General features: G+C 37.0%; 1 protein-coding gene across 3 annotated transcripts in view; it reads right to left on the minus strand.

Moving 5' to 3' along the window:
- LOC120529567 (dnaJ homolog subfamily C member 13) overlaps positions 1-19,951 on the minus strand; it is a 301,442-nt gene that overhangs the window by 137,791 nt on the left and 143,700 nt on the right. For all 3 annotated transcript variants that reach the window (XM_039753466.1, XM_039753464.1, XM_039753465.1), the window contains exons 11-13: positions 12,049-12,128; positions 11,775-11,944; positions 3,481-3,580 (exon numbers count right to left, since the gene is read on the minus strand). In XM_039753466.1, coding sequence (XP_039609400.1) covers positions 3,481-3,580; positions 11,775-11,944; positions 12,049-12,128 — 350 coding nt within the window. The remainder of the gene's footprint in view (positions 1-3,480; positions 3,581-11,774; positions 11,945-12,048; positions 12,129-19,951) is intronic.

Here is a 19,951-nt window from a genome sequence, read left to right on the forward strand (position 1 = left end):
GACTTACCTCCGGCTGAATTAAATAACTTTGTTAACTTACGAGATCTCGAGAAATACCTCGAGCCCGTATATAGTTTCTTTCAGGGCTTGAAGCATCTGAAGGAACGTGTAGAGGAGCTGGGAGCTATAGCTGAGGAGCCGCTGAAAGGATTGCAGGAATACCTGAGGCGATAGGCCGAGAAGCCCCGGTCTTGATTGATTCGACGCTACAGGTAAGCCATACCGTATATTATAAGGGGACGCAGTGCGATCTGGGCCTGCCATTAAAATGTAGCGGGTGTCAAGTCACTGCAAACCCGACAAGGGATTGTGGCACGATAACCTAGTGGTTGAGGGGAGGAACAAACGAGCCGATGCAAGCGTATGATCCGGCCTCCTGGAGCGATTCGGACCTCAAGACCCCGACAGGTGTTTGGAGCGGGTTGTCACTGGTAACCGGAGGGGCGGGGGAAGTGCCGATCGTACCGGTACAGCTGAACAGTGCTGCTACCCGGAGCGATGCAGTGCTGATGACGCCGCCTCCTAAGAAACATAAGTCAATGGGCGTGCAGACAGCAAAGGGGCTCTCTTTTTCCAGTACAGAGTCCCCAGCTGTGTCCAAGCCCCAGAATAAGCAGAAGATCCCCAAAGTAAAACATGGGTCTCCTGACAAGATGGAGAAATGGGTGGAGAGCAGCGAGGCGGCCGGAAAACCCCCTTTGGCAGAGAAAAGGGCAGAGTTAACAGAATTCCCGAGATGTTTCTGGTCTCGACGAGAAAGACAACTGGGAGTCGCTGTCAGGAGGCCAGTGGACCCATTTATGCCCTATAACCTGGAAGTGCGTCATCCCGTGACAGGAAGAAACGACGTGATTCCGGGGTGAAGATAAGGACTATTTACCCTGACCCGGAAGGAATAAGGACTTGTGGACTGTTGGGCAGGAACACCTCCGGGTCAGGGAGTATAAAGGACTGTGGGAGCTCCCAGACGGCGAGCTGAGCTGGGTGGTAGGAGGGCAACGCGTCTGAGAGTGGAGGATTGTGGTTTATTATAATTATTGTATTTGGTTTATGAGTAGTGTGGAGTGGAGGGTGCTTAGTGCACATTACTATAATAAAAAGAATTATTGTACCACTTTTACCTGGTGTTTGGCGTGGTACCTGAGGGTTCAAGAGAGCGATAGCACCCCCTACTGCTACAATGTCTAGAGGGCTCTAATAATGTTAACAGTGTGGGAGAGTTTATAAGGGTTTAAAATATATAAAAATAACCATGCAAACATATGGTTTCTACTTTGTGGATTTTCATCTATCGCGGTGGGCTCTGGAACGCAACCCCCGTGATTGAGTAGGGATTACTGTATATATATATATATATATATATATACACATATATATATATACACATATATATATATATATACATACACATATATATATATATATATACATACATACCTACATACACACACACACACACATACAAACACACATATTATATATATATATATATATACATGCACACACACAAACACACATATTACATATGTACATATATTTAGCAAAAATTATGTTTTTTTACATTTATACAGTGGTTTTTCTCATACTTAAAAGTGCTTTTCATAGTGAGTCAGGAGCCACTTCAACCACCACTAATGTGTACCACCCACATCTATAATGCGAAGGCAACCATTTTTGCGCAAGTACGCTCATCACACATTTGCTATTAGGTGGGGAAGTGGTGAGATAGCCAATCAGAGACAAGGGATGATTAGGGGGCCAAAATGACTAGGACATGAAGAGTAATTTAGCCTAGACATCAGGATACACCCTGCTCATTATAAAGGATGCTAAGGGATCTTTTATGACCGCAGAGATTCAGGACCTTGGTTTTATGATTCATCCGAAGGATGGCACAATTTTTACAGCATGGTGTCCCCATCACTGCAGTGGTGCATTGGGATCCACATTCAGACCACAGGGTAATCACCTGATGTTGGCTTCACCAGCACCTCTTCCACAATTGTATATAATATTTACATGTTTTGTCCTAAATTATTTCCATTACAAATGTTTTTTCCTGTTGCGATTGTTTACACGGTTTTCTTTCTTCTTGGTCTATTAGCTCTTTACATTTACTGTACATGTACTGTTAATAATTAGTATCTATTTTATGTTTTTTGATGCATTACTTTTATTTATTACTCATTTCAATTTTGTTATGATACAACTGTGTTTTATGATTGTTTTTTCCTTCCTATTATAATTTCCTTTGTGTTACTTTCAATCATTATCTCTGCCCTTGGGCAGCATAGTGGAACAGCAGCAGTCCTAATGCCTTGCAGGATGGAAACAAGGGCTCCCCTGGTTTACATGGGTTTCCTTCCACAATTAAAGGACATGCAGATCTTGTTAACTGGCATTGCTGATACTGTCCCATTTGTGTGTACATGTGTGATGTGTGTTCACCCTCTGATGGACTGGCACACTGTCCAGGTGTTGTTCCTGCTTTACACCTTATGACTGGTGCCACAGACACTAGCTGCTGTGCAACTTTGGCCTGGATAAGCAGATTAAGGAAATGGAAGAATGGATGGATTAATGGATCTCTGTTCTCAACAAACATATAATTTGTGTCATTTATATCATACTTATTGGACATATATTTGTTTACACAGTTATAGGATTTTTTTTTTCTTTTGGAGAAATAAAGGGCTGCTTTCTGTGTTGTCATGTTATATTAACACTTTTTGAATATACATACCTTCTAATGTGTTTGCATTACTTGTACAGTTATATTCAGTAGCTGTTCAAGAATTGTTCTTCATTACACATGTATTTGCACTACATTTCTTTATTGTTATTCCATGTATTAATGTGGAATTAACAGTTTGGAAATGTCATTTTAAATATAATACATGTTTTAAACACAATTTATTATAGCTGTAAATGAAAAAAATAGAATTAAATTTGGTGAAAAACACATTTGACTTGTTTGGGACTAAAAGCTTAAGACATGATTCAACTTGCCCTTCTTAACTTAAGGTTTGACTTGAGACTTGCATGTAAAGACATAAGACTTACTTTTTACTTGAAAAAACGGTTACTTGTTCCCACCTCTGCCTTATTCCTTACTCTCCAAAACAAAGTACAACAAGAAGCTTGCATTTACGTTCACAGTTTGAATGTTGACTGTATTGTGACAAATCAAATATGGATTTTTTATTTACAATTAAGGCTGGGAGATGATTAGATAAACGTCCAAATGCTACAATCAACAACTTTTATGTGGTCCTTGGTACAGGCAAGAGAGAAGGGAAAAAAACTGACAGTAAGCAAAGCCTCCTCTGCACGTATTTCTTGAGTACTGAGAAAACTTAACTAATTGTTTCAATTGGCTGGTCAGCATTATTCGCATTAATATTATACAGGATGTATCCAAATGTCATTTAAAAAAATATTTTTAAAAAGTTAAAATAGAGAAATTTAAAGAATACTCACACACATTAGGGCACAAAGCATGTCAATGGCAGCATGAGTCACTCCATCATTGCTTCTTTTTAAAGCTTTGACAGTTTTTACACCAAGTCTTTCACGAAATCTAAAAAGAAAAACACCCACTGTTTATGAGGAAAAACAAACAAAAAAAACCTAAAAGGTATATTGATTTTGCCCACATGGAAACATATTTATTACAAATTTTACACAATATTACATTATGTATTATAATTACTTAAAATAAAAACTACATCATCAAATGTGACCCAAATTAAATATGACTTGGGCCTTAAATGTTTATAGTCATTGCTGGTTGTCCATATTATGTTTTTATGTCCACTGTATACAAGGACATTATATGCTAATAGTTGTGTTAAATAACCCCATATATAGTGGTTATATACTGCTGTGGAAGAAAAATAAAAATTCAAAGATTTGATTCAATAAATATATGCTAAAGGATTATCTGACTTGTAAAATGATAATTACATATGATAATTGCACATACATGCATTCAAATTACTCTTAATAAAAAGCTTGTTTTTTGAATAATGTTTAACTTATCAGACTAAACAAATACTGAAATAGTGTGGACAAAATAAAACAGTGTATAAATCTTGTAACTGACCTAAATCAGATTTGTTTCCTTAAGTAGTAGGTAATTAAATGTACTAGTCTTGAGTTTTTAAACAGCACCATTATAACAAATGTTTAATTGAAACAGAATCACCAAAGGCTGTGTATAAAGTAATGAGTAAAACCACTTTAGCCTGGCCTTGTAGCGTGTTCATTTTTTTAAGTTTTTTTTTTTTAAACAGTCAATTAAGAATTGCTTTTTTTCTTCTAACTGACGTTCTTTCACTGGGTCATGCCACAGAAAAATGACGGAAGCTAGTTAACTACATAATGGGTAGTCAAGACATGTGCTTTGCAAATCAGGACAACGCAATTTTTCCCTATTGTTCTTCACAAAACTGCTCAAACAAACAGAAGCATCCATGTGCCATGTTCTTCCTACACCAAGCAAGGTATTTAGTATGGTTTTACCAAAAAGCTCAATTTTGGTCTCATCAGATGTTGAAAGATGTATTTAATTTCTCTACATGTAATTCACTTTCTCAGTTATTGAAAAGTGTTGTGGTAGGATATTTAAATGAACACAAGAAACTCACAGAAAAGCAAAGAAACAGTGAAAACTCATTTTGGTTTAGAAATGGAAATTAAATAACTCTATGGTAACAAATTAATCACTCTCATGTTAAGATAATGACAATATATTGCCTATAACATTGTTTATTATTCTCTAAATATAAAGGTTCTGCCATACCCATGTCAACTATTGTGGTGATTACAACCTCTTACTATTAATATACTTATATGACTTAAAAAATCATGTTTACTTCTGTAGACTCTTCATATTGTTTATTTCCATGTGTTCTATGAAAACAACTGAATGACAAATTTTGACTGAACTGTTTTCAGGGTGGCATAGAGGAAAATGGTCAGTACTTTAACTTCACACCTGCAGATTTTTGAGTGCAAACTATGACCTGGGATGTGCATTGCATTGGAACTTGAATAGGAAAAGGTTTTAAGTGTGCCACTGTGATCTGTAAGGGTATTTCACACACATTCTTTTATGGGAATCCAACTGACAGGGAGATGAGATGAGTCAAATGTTACAATGCTGAAGTGCTAATGTGCCATGTTTGATCTAGGTTGTCATTGTCAACAGTTATTTTAAGGTTTCCCAAGCAAGCAACCTCTACTGAAACTGTTTTGTACTTCCTAATCATGCTAGTTAGCAAACATATTGTACCCATGTTTGTATCATGCTTTGGCTAAGTATAGCTTTCTTTCGAGTAATATATTCTTGTGAGTTTTAAGCCTATATTAAACAGAAGCTAGTATAATCTTCCTTTAGTGTATTGATTCTTTCTACCTTTTAGAATCACTGTCATACAACTAGGGAAAGATATATCTTTATGTATATTGTTGGTTTAGTAAAGGCTGCAATCTCTAATAAACATCTTTCCAGTGAGCATTCTGTATCTGTGTAGTTTCCTCCTACATCTTACAATATGTACTTGTGGAGAATTGAAAAATCTATATTGGCCCTAAATCACTGAATGAAATGGAGTGTGCTATGTGATTTTATGGAATCCTATCCACATTTGTTTGTGCCTTGCACAAAGTATTTCTGGGATAAACTTTGACCCTCTGCAACCCTGTACTGGAATGAAGGGTCTTGGAGAATGAACTAATAAATAATGTATTCTTTAATAACAGATACTATGCATTTTGGAAAACACTGTTATTGTTATTCAGGCCTTCACTTTTTGTACTAATTTTTTCCCCAAATAAGCATGTGTCAAGTTCTTTTAAAACAAACCATTTGATTGATTAATAAATTATTCTTGGTCCTATCCAATTTCCTATACACATAGTGTTTAAAAAGCCTCATTGCAACAAAATATTTTTTTCATGAAAAAAGCAGCAAAAACATGCATATTCCTACAGTATATTGCAGAGCTCCAGAGGCCCACACCTAAAAATTATTAGCTGGGAAATTGGTAGGACCTGCTGGGATCTGAGTAAAAGCCCCATCAGTGACTGCTGCAAACTTCTACACACAGATAAAAATAAAATCTCTAATTTCAAAAGGCATTCCACCTTGGGGTTTTGTGTGAGTTGTACCAGTTTGCTATTGAGCAGGGGCTATATTGTTTACGATAGGCAAGAAGATTGGGGCTTGCCACAACTGATTATATGTATATGTATGGCTGGAAGATCTTCCCCTTCCCAAAACCACTGCCAATTACACTGTACTTTATGGGCTTTAAGGCATAATTTGACCTTGCTCAGCAAATTGCCCAGGTGGGGAATTAATTTTTGGCTTGACCTTCAGAAAAAGTGCTGGCAGCTGAGCTACCCTCTTGTTTATGCTACTCGACCAGCTACCAATGAGTTTCATGAATTTGGCGAGATTTACCCTGTGAACACCTGCATAATACAGGGTGGGACATAAAGATCTCCCACATTTTGGAGGGGTAAAAAAAAAAAAAAAAAAGAATGAAGCTATCTAAAAAAAGTTGTATATATTTACAAAAAGTACAAAAAATAGTATTTTTAAATGGGTTTGAAAAAACATATTAGACAAATGGCAGCCGTCATTGGCAATACATTACTGAAGACATTCCCAGAAGTTTTCCATCACTCTCCAGGTCATCTCAGGCAGAACAGCGTCGATTTCCTGTCTGATCTCTTCCGAATGAGACCTACCCCACACCCCTCTACCCTCACTACAGCCCATACAGTTCTCCCTCGAAATGTGGGAGATCTTTATGCCCCATCCCTTATAATCTTTTTTTTTTTTTTTAAATAATTTTATTGAGTCCTGAAATTTGTGCTCGCTAATTTAAGCATCCAGAAATTCTAATTTTCTAATGTGACCTCTTGTTTTCTCCAATTTTCATTTCATAATCTTTTAATGTAAAAAATTTATAATTTAAAAATAAAAAAGACCGACTCACAAAAGAAAAACTGCAGCAATTTGTGCATCACAGGTTGTTTACAAAAATAAACCAATTTCTACCCTATACATGAATTTTTGTTTCAGTTCCATTATAAAGAAAAATCCTCATTATAACAATTATTTTTTCAGTCAGAAGCACATAGTTATAATGGAATTTGACCTATAATCAGAAGCAGATAAAATGTAATTTTCATAATTATCTAAGAAGAAGACGGCATGCAAATTCTGGACTATCTATACAGTGTTCTGCTACATAAATGATGTATTGCTTTTTGCGTAATATTAATAGGCTCATCAGAAAAGTAAAAATTTTGAATAAATTAAAAATCTGTATGTCTAGCATGTGTTTTCTGTACATTAAAGGTATGATTTCAAAATGAATATATTGCAGGAAACAATCTACTGTGTGGAATGAAATAGAAGAATTCGATCTTATTTCCCAATTGTGTTACAGTTGGTGCACAAATATTTAAAAAATGCATAAACTGTCCCTGTACAGTAAAATCTATTGGAGCAACTGTTTCAAATGAATAGGCTCCTAGCATTTTACAATGCCAATAAACGTGCCAAGTGCTTTATTTCCTTAATTGTCTTCACAGAGTTGCATCCTGATCCAGGTGGTCAAAACGAGTTCAGTAGTGCCTATTATATATAAAACCACTGAAAACAGAGATTTTGATCTTGTCACAATACTATCTCTATACATGGAATATGCAGGGAAAACAAAATTGATCATTTCAAACATTCAAGAGGTTACGAGCCAATTAAAAAAGGCAATTAAATAATGTGGTGAACAAGGATGAAAAAGTTATTCAAGACTGCTGCTCTTTTATAATCAATACACAGAAAAATGAATAAGCTACACTGGACTGTTAGCCTAATTCACACCTACAAAAAATAATGCTTCCGCCTCCAATAAATGATCAACAGAGTATATTCTATACTCGTTCTTTTAAATGATTAGAACAATTAAAGAAGTAAACTGTACATTTTTCCCTTGATTAGCTGTTAATCACTGGTGTTAGCCAAATGATGAAAAGTAAAAAGTCAAATGCCTTTAAATACTATTTGCTTATGAACTCTTCATACAATTAAAAGCGAATTCTAAATACTTTCTCATTTGTATTCCCTTCCCTTCTGTATTGTGTAAATGAATTGAAAGAAGTTCCAAAGAAATAAGTCAACTATATCTGTTAGGCTTAACAGGATTTTGTGCTGATAACAATAAAAATATTAACAGGTTGCTTTGGGGTGCCCTCTCACAATGCAAGAGGTTAACAATTCAAAATGTTGCCAGCAATGGCAACAGAAGTCTTAACAATGGTCAGGAGTTAAAGAACTGCTCCAAATGAAATGTAACATCACAGTGAACCCGTACAAAACTTAAAAAGAAACAGTGCTACTTTTTGGTTAATTTAAAACACGCCCCAAAGATAAAAGGTGACATGGTATGCCACATGTCATAGAACAATGCATTGTATGATTTTCCTAAAAATATTTCTATAATTTATTTTGTGTAGAGGTGAAATTTGTATATGGAATACAAGACTTAAAAAATTCTCTAAATAAAAGATGTGGGTGGGCATATGATTTAAAAAAAATCAAGAAAAACATGCTTTCAAAACTAAAGCTTTGTGTCACAAACCAATTAATTACATGTTTCGTCTTCTCTCAGAAGATGGCATTTTACACTTGTAGTATTCACAAATGATTAATAGTTATAAGAACAGATGATGCAAAATCAGTAACTGTCTTTTATACTAGTTTTCATAATCCTTCAAATTACTTTTGATTTACTTTTCTTTGTGATGGTCACAGAAATAAAACGCTGTACTGCATGGTATTTTGTCCTTCTCTAATTTTTCCATCTCCTCTGTTGAATTCTCTCACTTTTCAGGCCTCCTATTGCTATTTTGAATTCTTAAAATAAGCCCCGTCTAAAAATCAAAAAAGGCATCATTCAGGATAGTACAAGTAGACATAATATTTAATAATCTATGCATATTTTCTCATTCCAACAGGGTTTTGCATTATCATTTTAAAGTTTTTAATTTTAATATGCATAATTTTCAGCATGTTTTCAGAGTAGTTAGTTACAGTGCATCCGGAAAGTATTCACAGCGCATCACTTTTTCCACATTTTGTTATGTTACAGCCTTATTCCAAAATGGATTACATTCATTTTTTTCCTCAGAATTCTACACACAACAGCCCATAATGACAACGTGAAAAACGTTTACTTGAGATTTTTGCAAATTTATTAAAAATAAAAAAATTGAGAAAGCACGTGTAGAGCTGGCTGGCCATCTAAACTGAGCGATCGGGGGAGAAGGGCCTTAGTCAAGGAGGTGACCAAGAACCCGATGGTCACTCTGTCAGAGGTCCTCTGTGGAGAGAGGAGAACCTTCCAGAAGGACAACCATCTCTGCAGCAATCCACCAATCAGGCCTGTATATGGTAGAGTGGCAAGACGGAAGTCACTCCTTAGTAAAAGGCACATGGCAGCCCGCCTGAAGTTTGCCAAAAGGCACCTGAAGGACTCTCAGACCATGAGAAACAAAATTCTCTGGTCTGATGAGACAAAGATTGAATTCTTTGGTGTGAATGCCAGGTGTCACATTTGGAGGAAACCAGGCACTGCTCATCACCAGGCCAATACCATCCCTACATTGAAGCATGGTGGCAGCATCATGCTGTGGGGATGTTTTCCAGCGGCAGGAACTGGGAGACTAGTCAGGATAAAGGGAAAGATGACTGCAGCAATATACACAGACATCCTGGATGAAAACCTGCTCCAGAGCACTCTTGACCTCAGACTGGGGCGACAGTTCATCTTTCAGCAGGACAACGACTCTAAGCACACAGCCAAGATATCAAAGGAGTGGCTTCAGGACAACTCTGTAAATGTCCTTGAGTGGCCCAATGCACCGACGCTTCCCATCCAACCTGATGGAGCTTGAGAGGTGCTGCAAAGAGGAAAGGGTGAAACTGGCCAAGGATAGGTGTGCCAAGCTTGTGGCATCATATTCAAAAAGACTTGAGGCCGTAATTGCTGCCAAAGGTGCATCAACAAAGTATTGAGCAAAGGCTGTGAATACTTACGTACATGTGATTTCTCAGTTTTTTTATTTTTAATAAATTTGCAAAAACCTCAAGTAAACTTTTTTCACGTTGTCATTATGGGGTGTTGTGTGCAGAATTCTGAGGAAAAAAATTAATTTAATCCACTTTGGAATAAGGCTGTAACATAATAAAATGTGGAAAAAATGATGCGCTGTGAATACTTTCCGGATGCACTGTAACTAACTACATGTACTCCTATAACATGCTGAAAATTCCGCATATTAAAATTAAAAACTTCAAAATGATAATGCAAAACCATGTTGGAATGAAAAAATGTGCATAAATTATTAAATATTATTATGTCTATAAAAAGTGATGCGCTGTGAATACTTTCTGGATGCACTGTACGTTTAAATAGCATGTACAATGCCCCAGGTTGGACTGACTACTGCAATGAATGATAATGATATAAACTCTACTCCTTTGTAATCTAATAATTGGATTTGGAGAGTTTTTAAATCAGTTTATGAGAGAGAGAGAGCGAGAGCGAGAGCGAGAGGGAGAGGGGAGAGGGAGAGAGGAGAGGGAGAGGGAGAGGGAGAGGGAGAGGGAGAGGGAGAGGGAGAGAGAGATAGATAGATAGATAGATAGATAGATAGATAGATAGATAGATAGATAGATAGATAGATAGATAGATAGATAGATAGATAGATAGATAGATAGATAGATAGATAGATAGATGGGTTAGGGTTAGGGTTAGATAAATAGATACTTTATTAATCCCAAGGGGAAATTCACATACTCCAGCAGCAGCATACTGATAAAAAACAACATTAAATTAAAAAGAGTGGTAAAAATGCAGGTACAACAGACATTTAACTTTGTATAATGTTAACATTTACCCTGCCGGGTGGAATTGTATATTGCTTTGTATATAGTTAAGATATCACAAACTTAATTTTTCTGTAATTGGGAATAAAAACAACTTCTTTTATGACTGAAAAACCTGCTTATTATAAACGTTTATTGGCTCTATGGTATGTCAAATAGCTACTTATAACTTGAATGTCACTGTTTGTACTAAAAATAAACATTACTGCCTCATTCTTGAGCTTGACCATTATAGAAAGTGCCTACATCTTCTCATCAAGGTGTAAAAAATGCTTATTTTCTTATATATTAGGTTTTTAGGAAAATGATCTCTTAAATGCAAATACAGTGGTGGCAAGACACAACTTGAGCATTTCTTAAATTTTGTACCAGATTTGTATGATTAAAAACATTTTTGGGTGGTCTCTGTGCTTTGTCTGAAACAATCTAATATAGTTCCAAATATGATGCTAAACTAATCAATATTTCTAAACATCTCTAGCATGCAAACCTTGTCTCCAACTATAAGATGTAATCTCTATTACCTGAGCCTGGTATTAATGCCAATAAATAGGCAAAAGTGGTTTGACACAAATGGATAGGTTTTGTATTCATGTATATTATGTAAAACCAAAAATCTGTTTAAAACTAGCAGCTATTAAACACTTTAATTCAGCAGGTCAAATGAAAAGAATGCAAAAATAAAATACATGAAATGTAAAAACTGTACTATTAATAGCCATTTACATAAAGTGAAAATATTTACACAAAGAAACAATTATGTTCAAAAACCACACCCAAAAGAAATTTAAAATTCAAAGAAGAGTACTTTGGAAGTTGTGTGAAAGCTTGGAATCCTGCTTTGGATGCTACAAGTCTTCTAACGGCATGAAACTGACTCTCCAGTTCAGCATTATTAACTGTCATTTCTCCTTCTTGGGAGAGTAATGCTGTGATGGCATTATTAATTAATTTCTCCTTGTTCTCAGAAAACAAGCCCTAAATGAACAAAACAAAACAGATGTTTTAGTAATCTAGAAATAAAAACAATGCAAAGACAAGTGAAACATATTTAGTTTTGAAGAAGGATGAGGCTTACTTACATCTTGGGTAACAGCATGTAAGACTCCACTGTATGAAATGTTTGCATTGAACCTGAAGACTGCATCAGCAAAATTTCCATCTAAAATCAGGAAAGAAATTGATATAAAAACGGTATTTGGGCAGTAATTTTCTTCATAAGGCTAAAATATGTGCTATAGCAAAGATTAATACAAAGTGCCTTGACACAAGCTTAACTCTTAAATAAAACATTAAATCATTTTTCAACATGACATTTTAAATTATTGTAAATTTATTTGGAACTACCACCGATTTAAAATATTACAATAAATCTCCTGAAATTGGGAAAGTTAAATGTAGCAGTGGTAGAGCAATGTAAGCTATAATTATTTGTAAATTCATTGCATAATAATCTAATTTCCCCAAAGAAACAATATAATTAAAGGACATCCAATTTAATAAGGATGTTATACCAAATACTCAAGTTAGAGTAATTCTTTTAAATGGTAAAATCTGATCATTTACTAGCTGTGTAATATAACTCACACACCTTTTCAGTTGTGTCATTTTATTTTAAAATGTTTTTTAAGCAGATTTTCTCATGTGTAACAAAGTTTCTTGTGACCTCAGCTAGCAAGATAAAAGGTACAAATTGGAATGTCAACCAAACAGAAAGCTGATGGGATTTTCCAAAGTAAGTTTCATCTTACCAGATTTTTTTATCTTTTTATTTTAACTGTTAAGTAAATCTGTTCTTCTTTTCAGGTTATGCTGTGCCTTGTATCAGATACAAATTATCTCTCAGGTTGGAGGTACAAGTTTAAGAAGCATTGAGGGGTCTGTTAAAGACAAAATGGAGGACAGTGCCATAATCAAGCTATAAGGTTTTAATTTCGCTGGGAGGTACACAGGATATATCTATGGTTCATCCAAGGATCACAGTACATGTGCCTGGCAACTTTCAGAGTTTATTAATTCTATATTAATTTATTACAGTTTTAGTAAAACTGTCTCAGGTACTCAGGTATATTATGGCAAGTAGGGAGCTATGTGTACTGTGTGATCTGACATGTGCCACACCTTTAATTAAATAATTGGTTAATAATCAATTAACTACTATTTTATATTATAATTAATCAATAGTATCATATGAGATTGTGATGTATGAGTCGGGTTATCTTGCTTTTGACAGTATGCTCAGTTTATCTATACTAATAAAAGGCAAAGCCCTCACTGACTGAATGACTGACTCACTGACTCACTCATCATTAATTCTCCAACTCCCGTGTAGGTAGAAGGGTGAAATTTGGCAGGCTCATTCCTTACAGGTTACATACAAAAGTTAAGCAGGTTTCATAACGGTCATAATTGAATTCTACTTACGTACATATATATGTCCATAGCCTGCAGCTCGATCGCCATGTGAGGCGGTGTTGCGTCCCCCATCACCACGCCTCCCATGTAGTTGGCTGCCTGCCTATATTGCATCCCCCATCCCCACGCCTCCCACGTAATTGACTGCCTGCCCATATAAAGCCATCCTTCGCTCCGGTCTCTATATTCCCTTCCTTGGTTCGCCACGGTATTCACGTCTCCCTGCTGATAACTGCAGCCTTTTTACTTAATCCACGGCTTCTCCACTGTTTTATTGTTTGTTTATTACAATTATAGTTATTGTATATTTGGTATTTTAGACTTAGTTTACTGTTCAGGTACCCATTTCCTTTATGGTTCCAACCGTACCCCCATTAACATGTCTATTGAGGTTATCACCATCGCTCAAAGAGCTGTCACTTGCCGAGTGGTTTCCATGCCCGGAGATGACGCCTGCCTTTTACATTGTCTGTGTTACATATTGCACGGCCATATCAGGCTCAATATTGATATCCGGAGGAACATTGTGTCTTATGTATTGAATGACTGAGACAGGTTCAAGGTGTGGACTGATGACGGCACAGGAGATAATTATACTACACAGGGGCACTATAAGAGTGAAATGCTTAAGCCCTTCACCTATGCTTCTGCATGTGAGTTGATGGCTGCCGCTGAATTGTTCGGTTGACACTTTCAAGTGTACCGAAATGGCCAAATATTTTACACCTTTGGAGAACCGCCAATGGCTCTTAAACATCTTAGATTCACAGGTGACAATTTGAGTAGTGGACACTTTGATGTTTATGAATGTTTCAACTCTCAAAAGCTGGATACGAAGTTATCGATGAAGCCGGTTGTATGCTTACAACGCTTGACAGATGCTGAATGTCACTTCAACACAAGTCCTGCAAATACTAACGTAATTAAAACAAACTATGAAACTCAAACCGATTACAACAGCAGAAATCCAAGCTGTGAGAAAACAGTAAAAAGGAGGTGTGTCAGATATCGTGGTACATTTTCTGATGCAGCTAGACGAAAACAGCTTTGTGACGCTGCCAGCAAATACTCGCAGAAAAATCCAAAAGTTAATAGACACGCTGCCACTAAATACTCGCGGGCAAATCAACAAGTTCATAGAGACGCTGCCGCTAAATACTCACAGGCAAATCCTCAAGTTCATAGAGACGCTGTCGCTAAATACTCGCAGACAATTCCACAAGTTCATAGACATGCTGCTGCTAAATATTCACAGGCAAATCCACAAGTTAATACCGGGAATGTCTGTTAAACATCTTAGATTCACGAGTAGCGATTTGGGTAGTGAACACTTGGATGAATGAAATCTGTTATCTTTACAACATTTGACAAACACGGAATGTAACTTGAACACAACACATCCTCCTAATACGAACCTGATTGAAAGAAATAATGATAATCAAATTTTTGATGACAGCAACACTCATAATAGTGACAAAACAATTACATTGACAATCATGTTACGTTATTTTTAAAATGTTTCCTTTTCTTTTTCATAACTTCTTTAACAAACTACTTCTCCGCTGCGAAGCGCGGGTATTTTGCTAGTCTTTAATAAATGGTATCATAACTCTTCCCAACAGAAGTAACAAACTTGATTTAAAAAGCTGCTCAGTGGTGCAGACAAAGGCTTTATCACAGGAGCAATAACATTTAACATTGTGACATAGGTAATTACCTTAAGATTGTGTCCTGTTAAAGGATAAAACCATAAGCATATTTCTACATCCTATTTGTATACATTTGCCTCATAGCTCTAGAAAGTTTAAATCACTACTGACCAGGTTCATTTGTTGGAGTTTGCACATAGTGCATACATACCTAGTATTTATTACACAGCTAAATGATGTACATACTAGATTAATTGGTAACTAAGTTGCTTTCACATCAGTCAGTTTTCAATGTGAGTATGACCAGCAAGTGACTAGCATTCTGTCCCAGGGCTCTAGAGTGCGACCTAATTTCTCAATGGTGCGACTAAAAAAAAATCAAAGGTTGCACCGGTGCGACCAGCCGTTCGAGGGGGAAAAAAAACGAAACTCTGTGACTCTTAAAGTCTCCCTGTTGTTCAACAACAGACACACATTAGGCCCATATGTGGTCTAAACCAATCAGAGATGGTGAAGGGCGGATCCCGCCCCCCCCGATTGGCCGTGGTCCAGATATTCCTGTACGTGTGTGTATGTTTGAAAATGCATGTGATGCAGTCAGACAGAGAGAGGTGAGTAGCCCATCAGGTAAACAGTGGATGTAGCCGCGGATTATGAGAGAAGATGAAAAGAACGATTGACAGCTTTTTCGTTAAGAATGTTAAGTTAGGGCCTGATCCGTCCGAAAATCATAACCAATGCTCTGACACGGAGCCATCAACCTCCCAAGTTATAGCACGCCCTGGTCCGGAGACAGCATTAGATAATGAGCCACATACGATCGAGTCCGAGCCCACTGAAATTAAAAGGGGTAAAGTGTAAACATTTCGAAAAGAGTGGCTTGACCAGTTTCCCTGGCTAAGATACAGTAAAGCCGATAATATAATGCACTGTATTCACTGTAAAGAGTGTGGGAAGACCATGGCCGGCAGTAGTGCATTTGTGACTGGTTCTAATACATTTATAATTGAAACGCTGAAAAAGCACAATGCATCTATAAAACACATTACATGCCGCGATAAATGCACTGCTCAAGTGTCCCTCTCCCGCTGCCTTTCAGCGGCAGGCAGCAGCAAACAGATCATCAGACTAGGCCGAGATGATAATTAAGTTTAACGTTGCCTACAATATTGCAAAAGAAGAACTTCCCTTCACTACATTCAAGTCCGAAATAATTCTTATGAAGAAAAATGGCTTGAACGTAAACCCGACGTACAGCAATGATGTCGCGTGCGCCCAATTTATAGGAGTCATCGCTGGTACATTGAAAAAAAAAGACATCTGTGCAAATTGCGAACAGTGCGTACATGGCATTCCTGATCGACGGAGACACAGATATCGCCACAAAGGAATGCGTCATTGTGTACGGTCGTATCTTGCGGAGAGGATGACCGGTAAATATACTTATTGGACACATTGAGGTCGAGCATGCACATGCCCAAGTCTGGAAGATTTTGATGCTAGAGAGAGTGTGGCCAGCTGGTTTAGTCAAGGCCAAAGATCAAGAAGGCCAAACTACAGGAGTTGGCCATCCGAGGGGCATGTGACTGCAATGGAGGATAGTCCATAAGACATTGAGCCATGAGATGTTCAGTTTGAAGCCCTTAAAACACTTAATTTAGATTTTCTTTTTAGTTAATTTATCTTGAGATTTTTTAAGTTTAAATTTCAGCTCAGTAAAGCACTTTAAGCACCAACACTTTTTCAGTAAGTTACCTTTCTTGTAGAATTGTGCTTGCCTTCAAATAAAGAACTTTATATTGACCAGATTGTTAGTTAATCATTTACAAGTCAATATTGCCTATATGGACAGCGATTGAAAAATAAATAAATAAATAAATAAAGTGAACTTGTAAAACTGTGGTGTTAAATGTGATGCGGTTGAAAATTTGGGTGCACCTAATTTTTGTGCTGGTTCACCTAAGAAAAAAAGTTAGGCGCACCAGTGCAACCAGTTAGTCCAGAGCCCTGTGTCCTATTATTATCTTGCACCTGATGATGCCAGCACAGATTCTGGCCTACACAAGACCAACCCAACACAATTTTCAATGTCAAAGATGAATAGATTCACTTGTTTAGTTTGTTTCCTTCTGCAAAAACATAAGCGAAAACCCAGTCTTGCATTTGATTAAATGCTGAAATTCAGGAATTCACAATTGTACAAATAAATTAAATTACTTACATCACAAAAAATATTACATATGCATTACTCTTTCTGTGAGACTTTCTAATAGGGTGGAGTTTGAATAAAATATGAATGGTGATAGACTGACTCCCTTCCTGCTAGCTGACACAAATTAAAGCATAATTGCAACATAGGGGTCATGCAAATTCTAAATAAAGTGATGTGAAAATCTTTAAAGTTTAGAATGGTTTTAATTTACAAATATTGTTGAGAGGTTCTTATTTAAAGGAGCTAAAGAAGACTTTTTTCAAAGTTTCTCTAAAAAACAAGTGAAAGTTAATTGTACAATGAAAGTAAAAAGAAAATTATGAGCCTTATAATAGGTACCTTTCCAACATTTTCAGAATGGGGTTAATTTTCACTTTTTTCAATTTCTTAACTTTACATATTAAAATTATTTCTGGGCAATCAATATAAAAACCAAAGTTCATCTAATGACCTGAGAGCGAAGCTATATTATTGCTTTCCCTACATAATTAATTTTTTTTTTTCTATTATTTTTACTAACCAGCAACTGAAAAGCAGTAGAGTTTTATCAGAGAAAAATATTTTGATGGAGCTGGTATAATTATCTAGATTGCTATTTCTATTATGTACACAAATCAATAATAGTTTTCAAATAACTGGTTTAAACTGTAACACCTGGGGCATCATGAATAATGTCATGTGTAGAATTTACACTAAAACATGGTGTACAGACAAAAGGAGAAATGTGCATATGCACAAAAAATCTAAATGCATAAATCTGTGTGTACTCCAAGTTCTACACACTTCCCCGTTACAAATCGCAACAAAACTGAAATTTAACGCACATGCATGCATCTACAGCCCCACCCCGACTGCTCCCAGAATATTGCATATTTTAATATGCAAATCAATATAAATATCACCTTACATTCAATGTCTGGTTAAAAAAAAATAGAAAAGGCATCAGAAAAAAGAAGAATTTCAGCGAATGCAAAGTGGAGACAAGGAAAAACGTACTATTTGTTGGCTTACGCAGTGGTATAACCAACAAAAGCATGGGAGGAGACACTTGAAAGTTCAAGTTCAGAAAGTTGCACAGTGCCCGAAAGAAAAAAGAAGTGGCCAGATATCACAGTCGATATGAAAAGGCAAATTGCAACAAACCGTCTGTTGATTCTATTTCAGGCAATATTACAAAAGCTGATCCCCATGCAATGCTCGGTGATGGTGCTGCTGTGTTGAGAATGTCTTCTGGCGCTGTTTGCACACACCTCTGCCTCGGAAACTGCTGGAAGGCCATCTGGCTGTGTGTTGACAGAGATGGTTTTGGAGTCACAAAATGCAATAGTGGATGCTGTAAGAGATGTGGCCAATGAACTAAGGTATATAAGGGCTGTACTATGTAACACCATGGAACCTTAGTTCATAAACGTCTCTGAACACGTACAAATCAGGTTACAACCAAAAAGTTCACCAAACTTTTGCATCTGTTCACGACCACACACTCGGTTGATGAACATCCCTTCCGGTTTGTACACGCCGATGATTTCCATATGTGTTGCATTGTTCTCGGTCAGACGTGTGTGCTTCGCTGTGAACTCTGTGCTCAATTTCGTTTCCCTTCCGGTTCGTACATGCCAATGATTTCCGCATGTGTTCAGTCTCTCCCTGTACATTGTTCTCGGTCAGACATGCGTGCTTTCGCTGTGAACTCTTTCTATTCTACAGTATTTTGTGTGCTTTTCCATTAATTTTGCAGTCAATTATGGCCTCTAAGCAAGTGAAGAGTGGTAGTGTTGGTGAGAAGAAAGGTTCAAAGAAAATTTAAATCGAATTAAAGAAAGAAATTATTGAAAAGTATGAGTGTGGTGTTCGTGTTAATGATCTTACCATCAAGTACAAGAAGTCAAAATCTACAATTTCGACTATTCTAAAGCAGAAAGAGGACATTAAAGCTGCTGATGTTGGAAAAGGAGTTACAGTGTTAACCAGGCAGAGGCTTCAAGTGCTGGAAGAGGTGGAAAAACTGTTGCTAGTGTGGCTGAACGAGAAGCAACTTGCAGGGGATAGCATAAGCAAGACGGTGTTATGCGAGAAAGCCAGGAAGATTCGTAGCGATTTGCTGCACATTTATCCTTCTACGACTGCCGAAAGTGAGGAATTTAAAGCCAGTAGAGGATGGTTTGAAAAGTTTTGCAAGAGAAGTGGCATTCATACTGTGGTAAGGCATGGAGATGCTGCTAATTCCAACGCTGAAGATGCGAAAGAATTTGTGAAAAATTTCACAAAATTAGTGGAGGACGATGGCTACATCCCACAACAAGTGTTCAACTGCGACAAGACCGGATTGTTCTGGAAGAGGATGCCGAAGAGGGCCTACATTAACCAGGAAGAGAAGGCTATGCCCGGCCATAAACCAATGAAGGAAAGGTTAATCATTTTGTTGTGCGCCAATGCTAGTGGCGACGTAAAAATCAAGCTGCAACTCGTTTACCAATTTGAGAACCCTCGTGCTTTCAAACAGCACAATGTAAACAAAGCCAGACTGCCCGTGATGTGGAGGGCAAACACGAAGGGTTGGATCACAAGGACCTTGTTTTTGGAATGGCTGCACAAGGCTTTCGCTCCCGCCGCGAAGCGATATCTTGAAGAGAATAATCTGCCTGAAAAATGCCTTCTTCTGATGGACAATGCACCGGCACACCCTCCAAATCTGACTGACGTACGGAG

The sequence above is a fragment of the Polypterus senegalus genome, chromosome 5 (genome assembly GCF_016835505.1).
Source record: "Polypterus senegalus isolate Bchr_013 chromosome 5, ASM1683550v1, whole genome shotgun sequence".
Taxonomy (NCBI): domain Eukaryota; kingdom Metazoa; phylum Chordata; class Cladistia; order Polypteriformes; family Polypteridae; genus Polypterus; species Polypterus senegalus.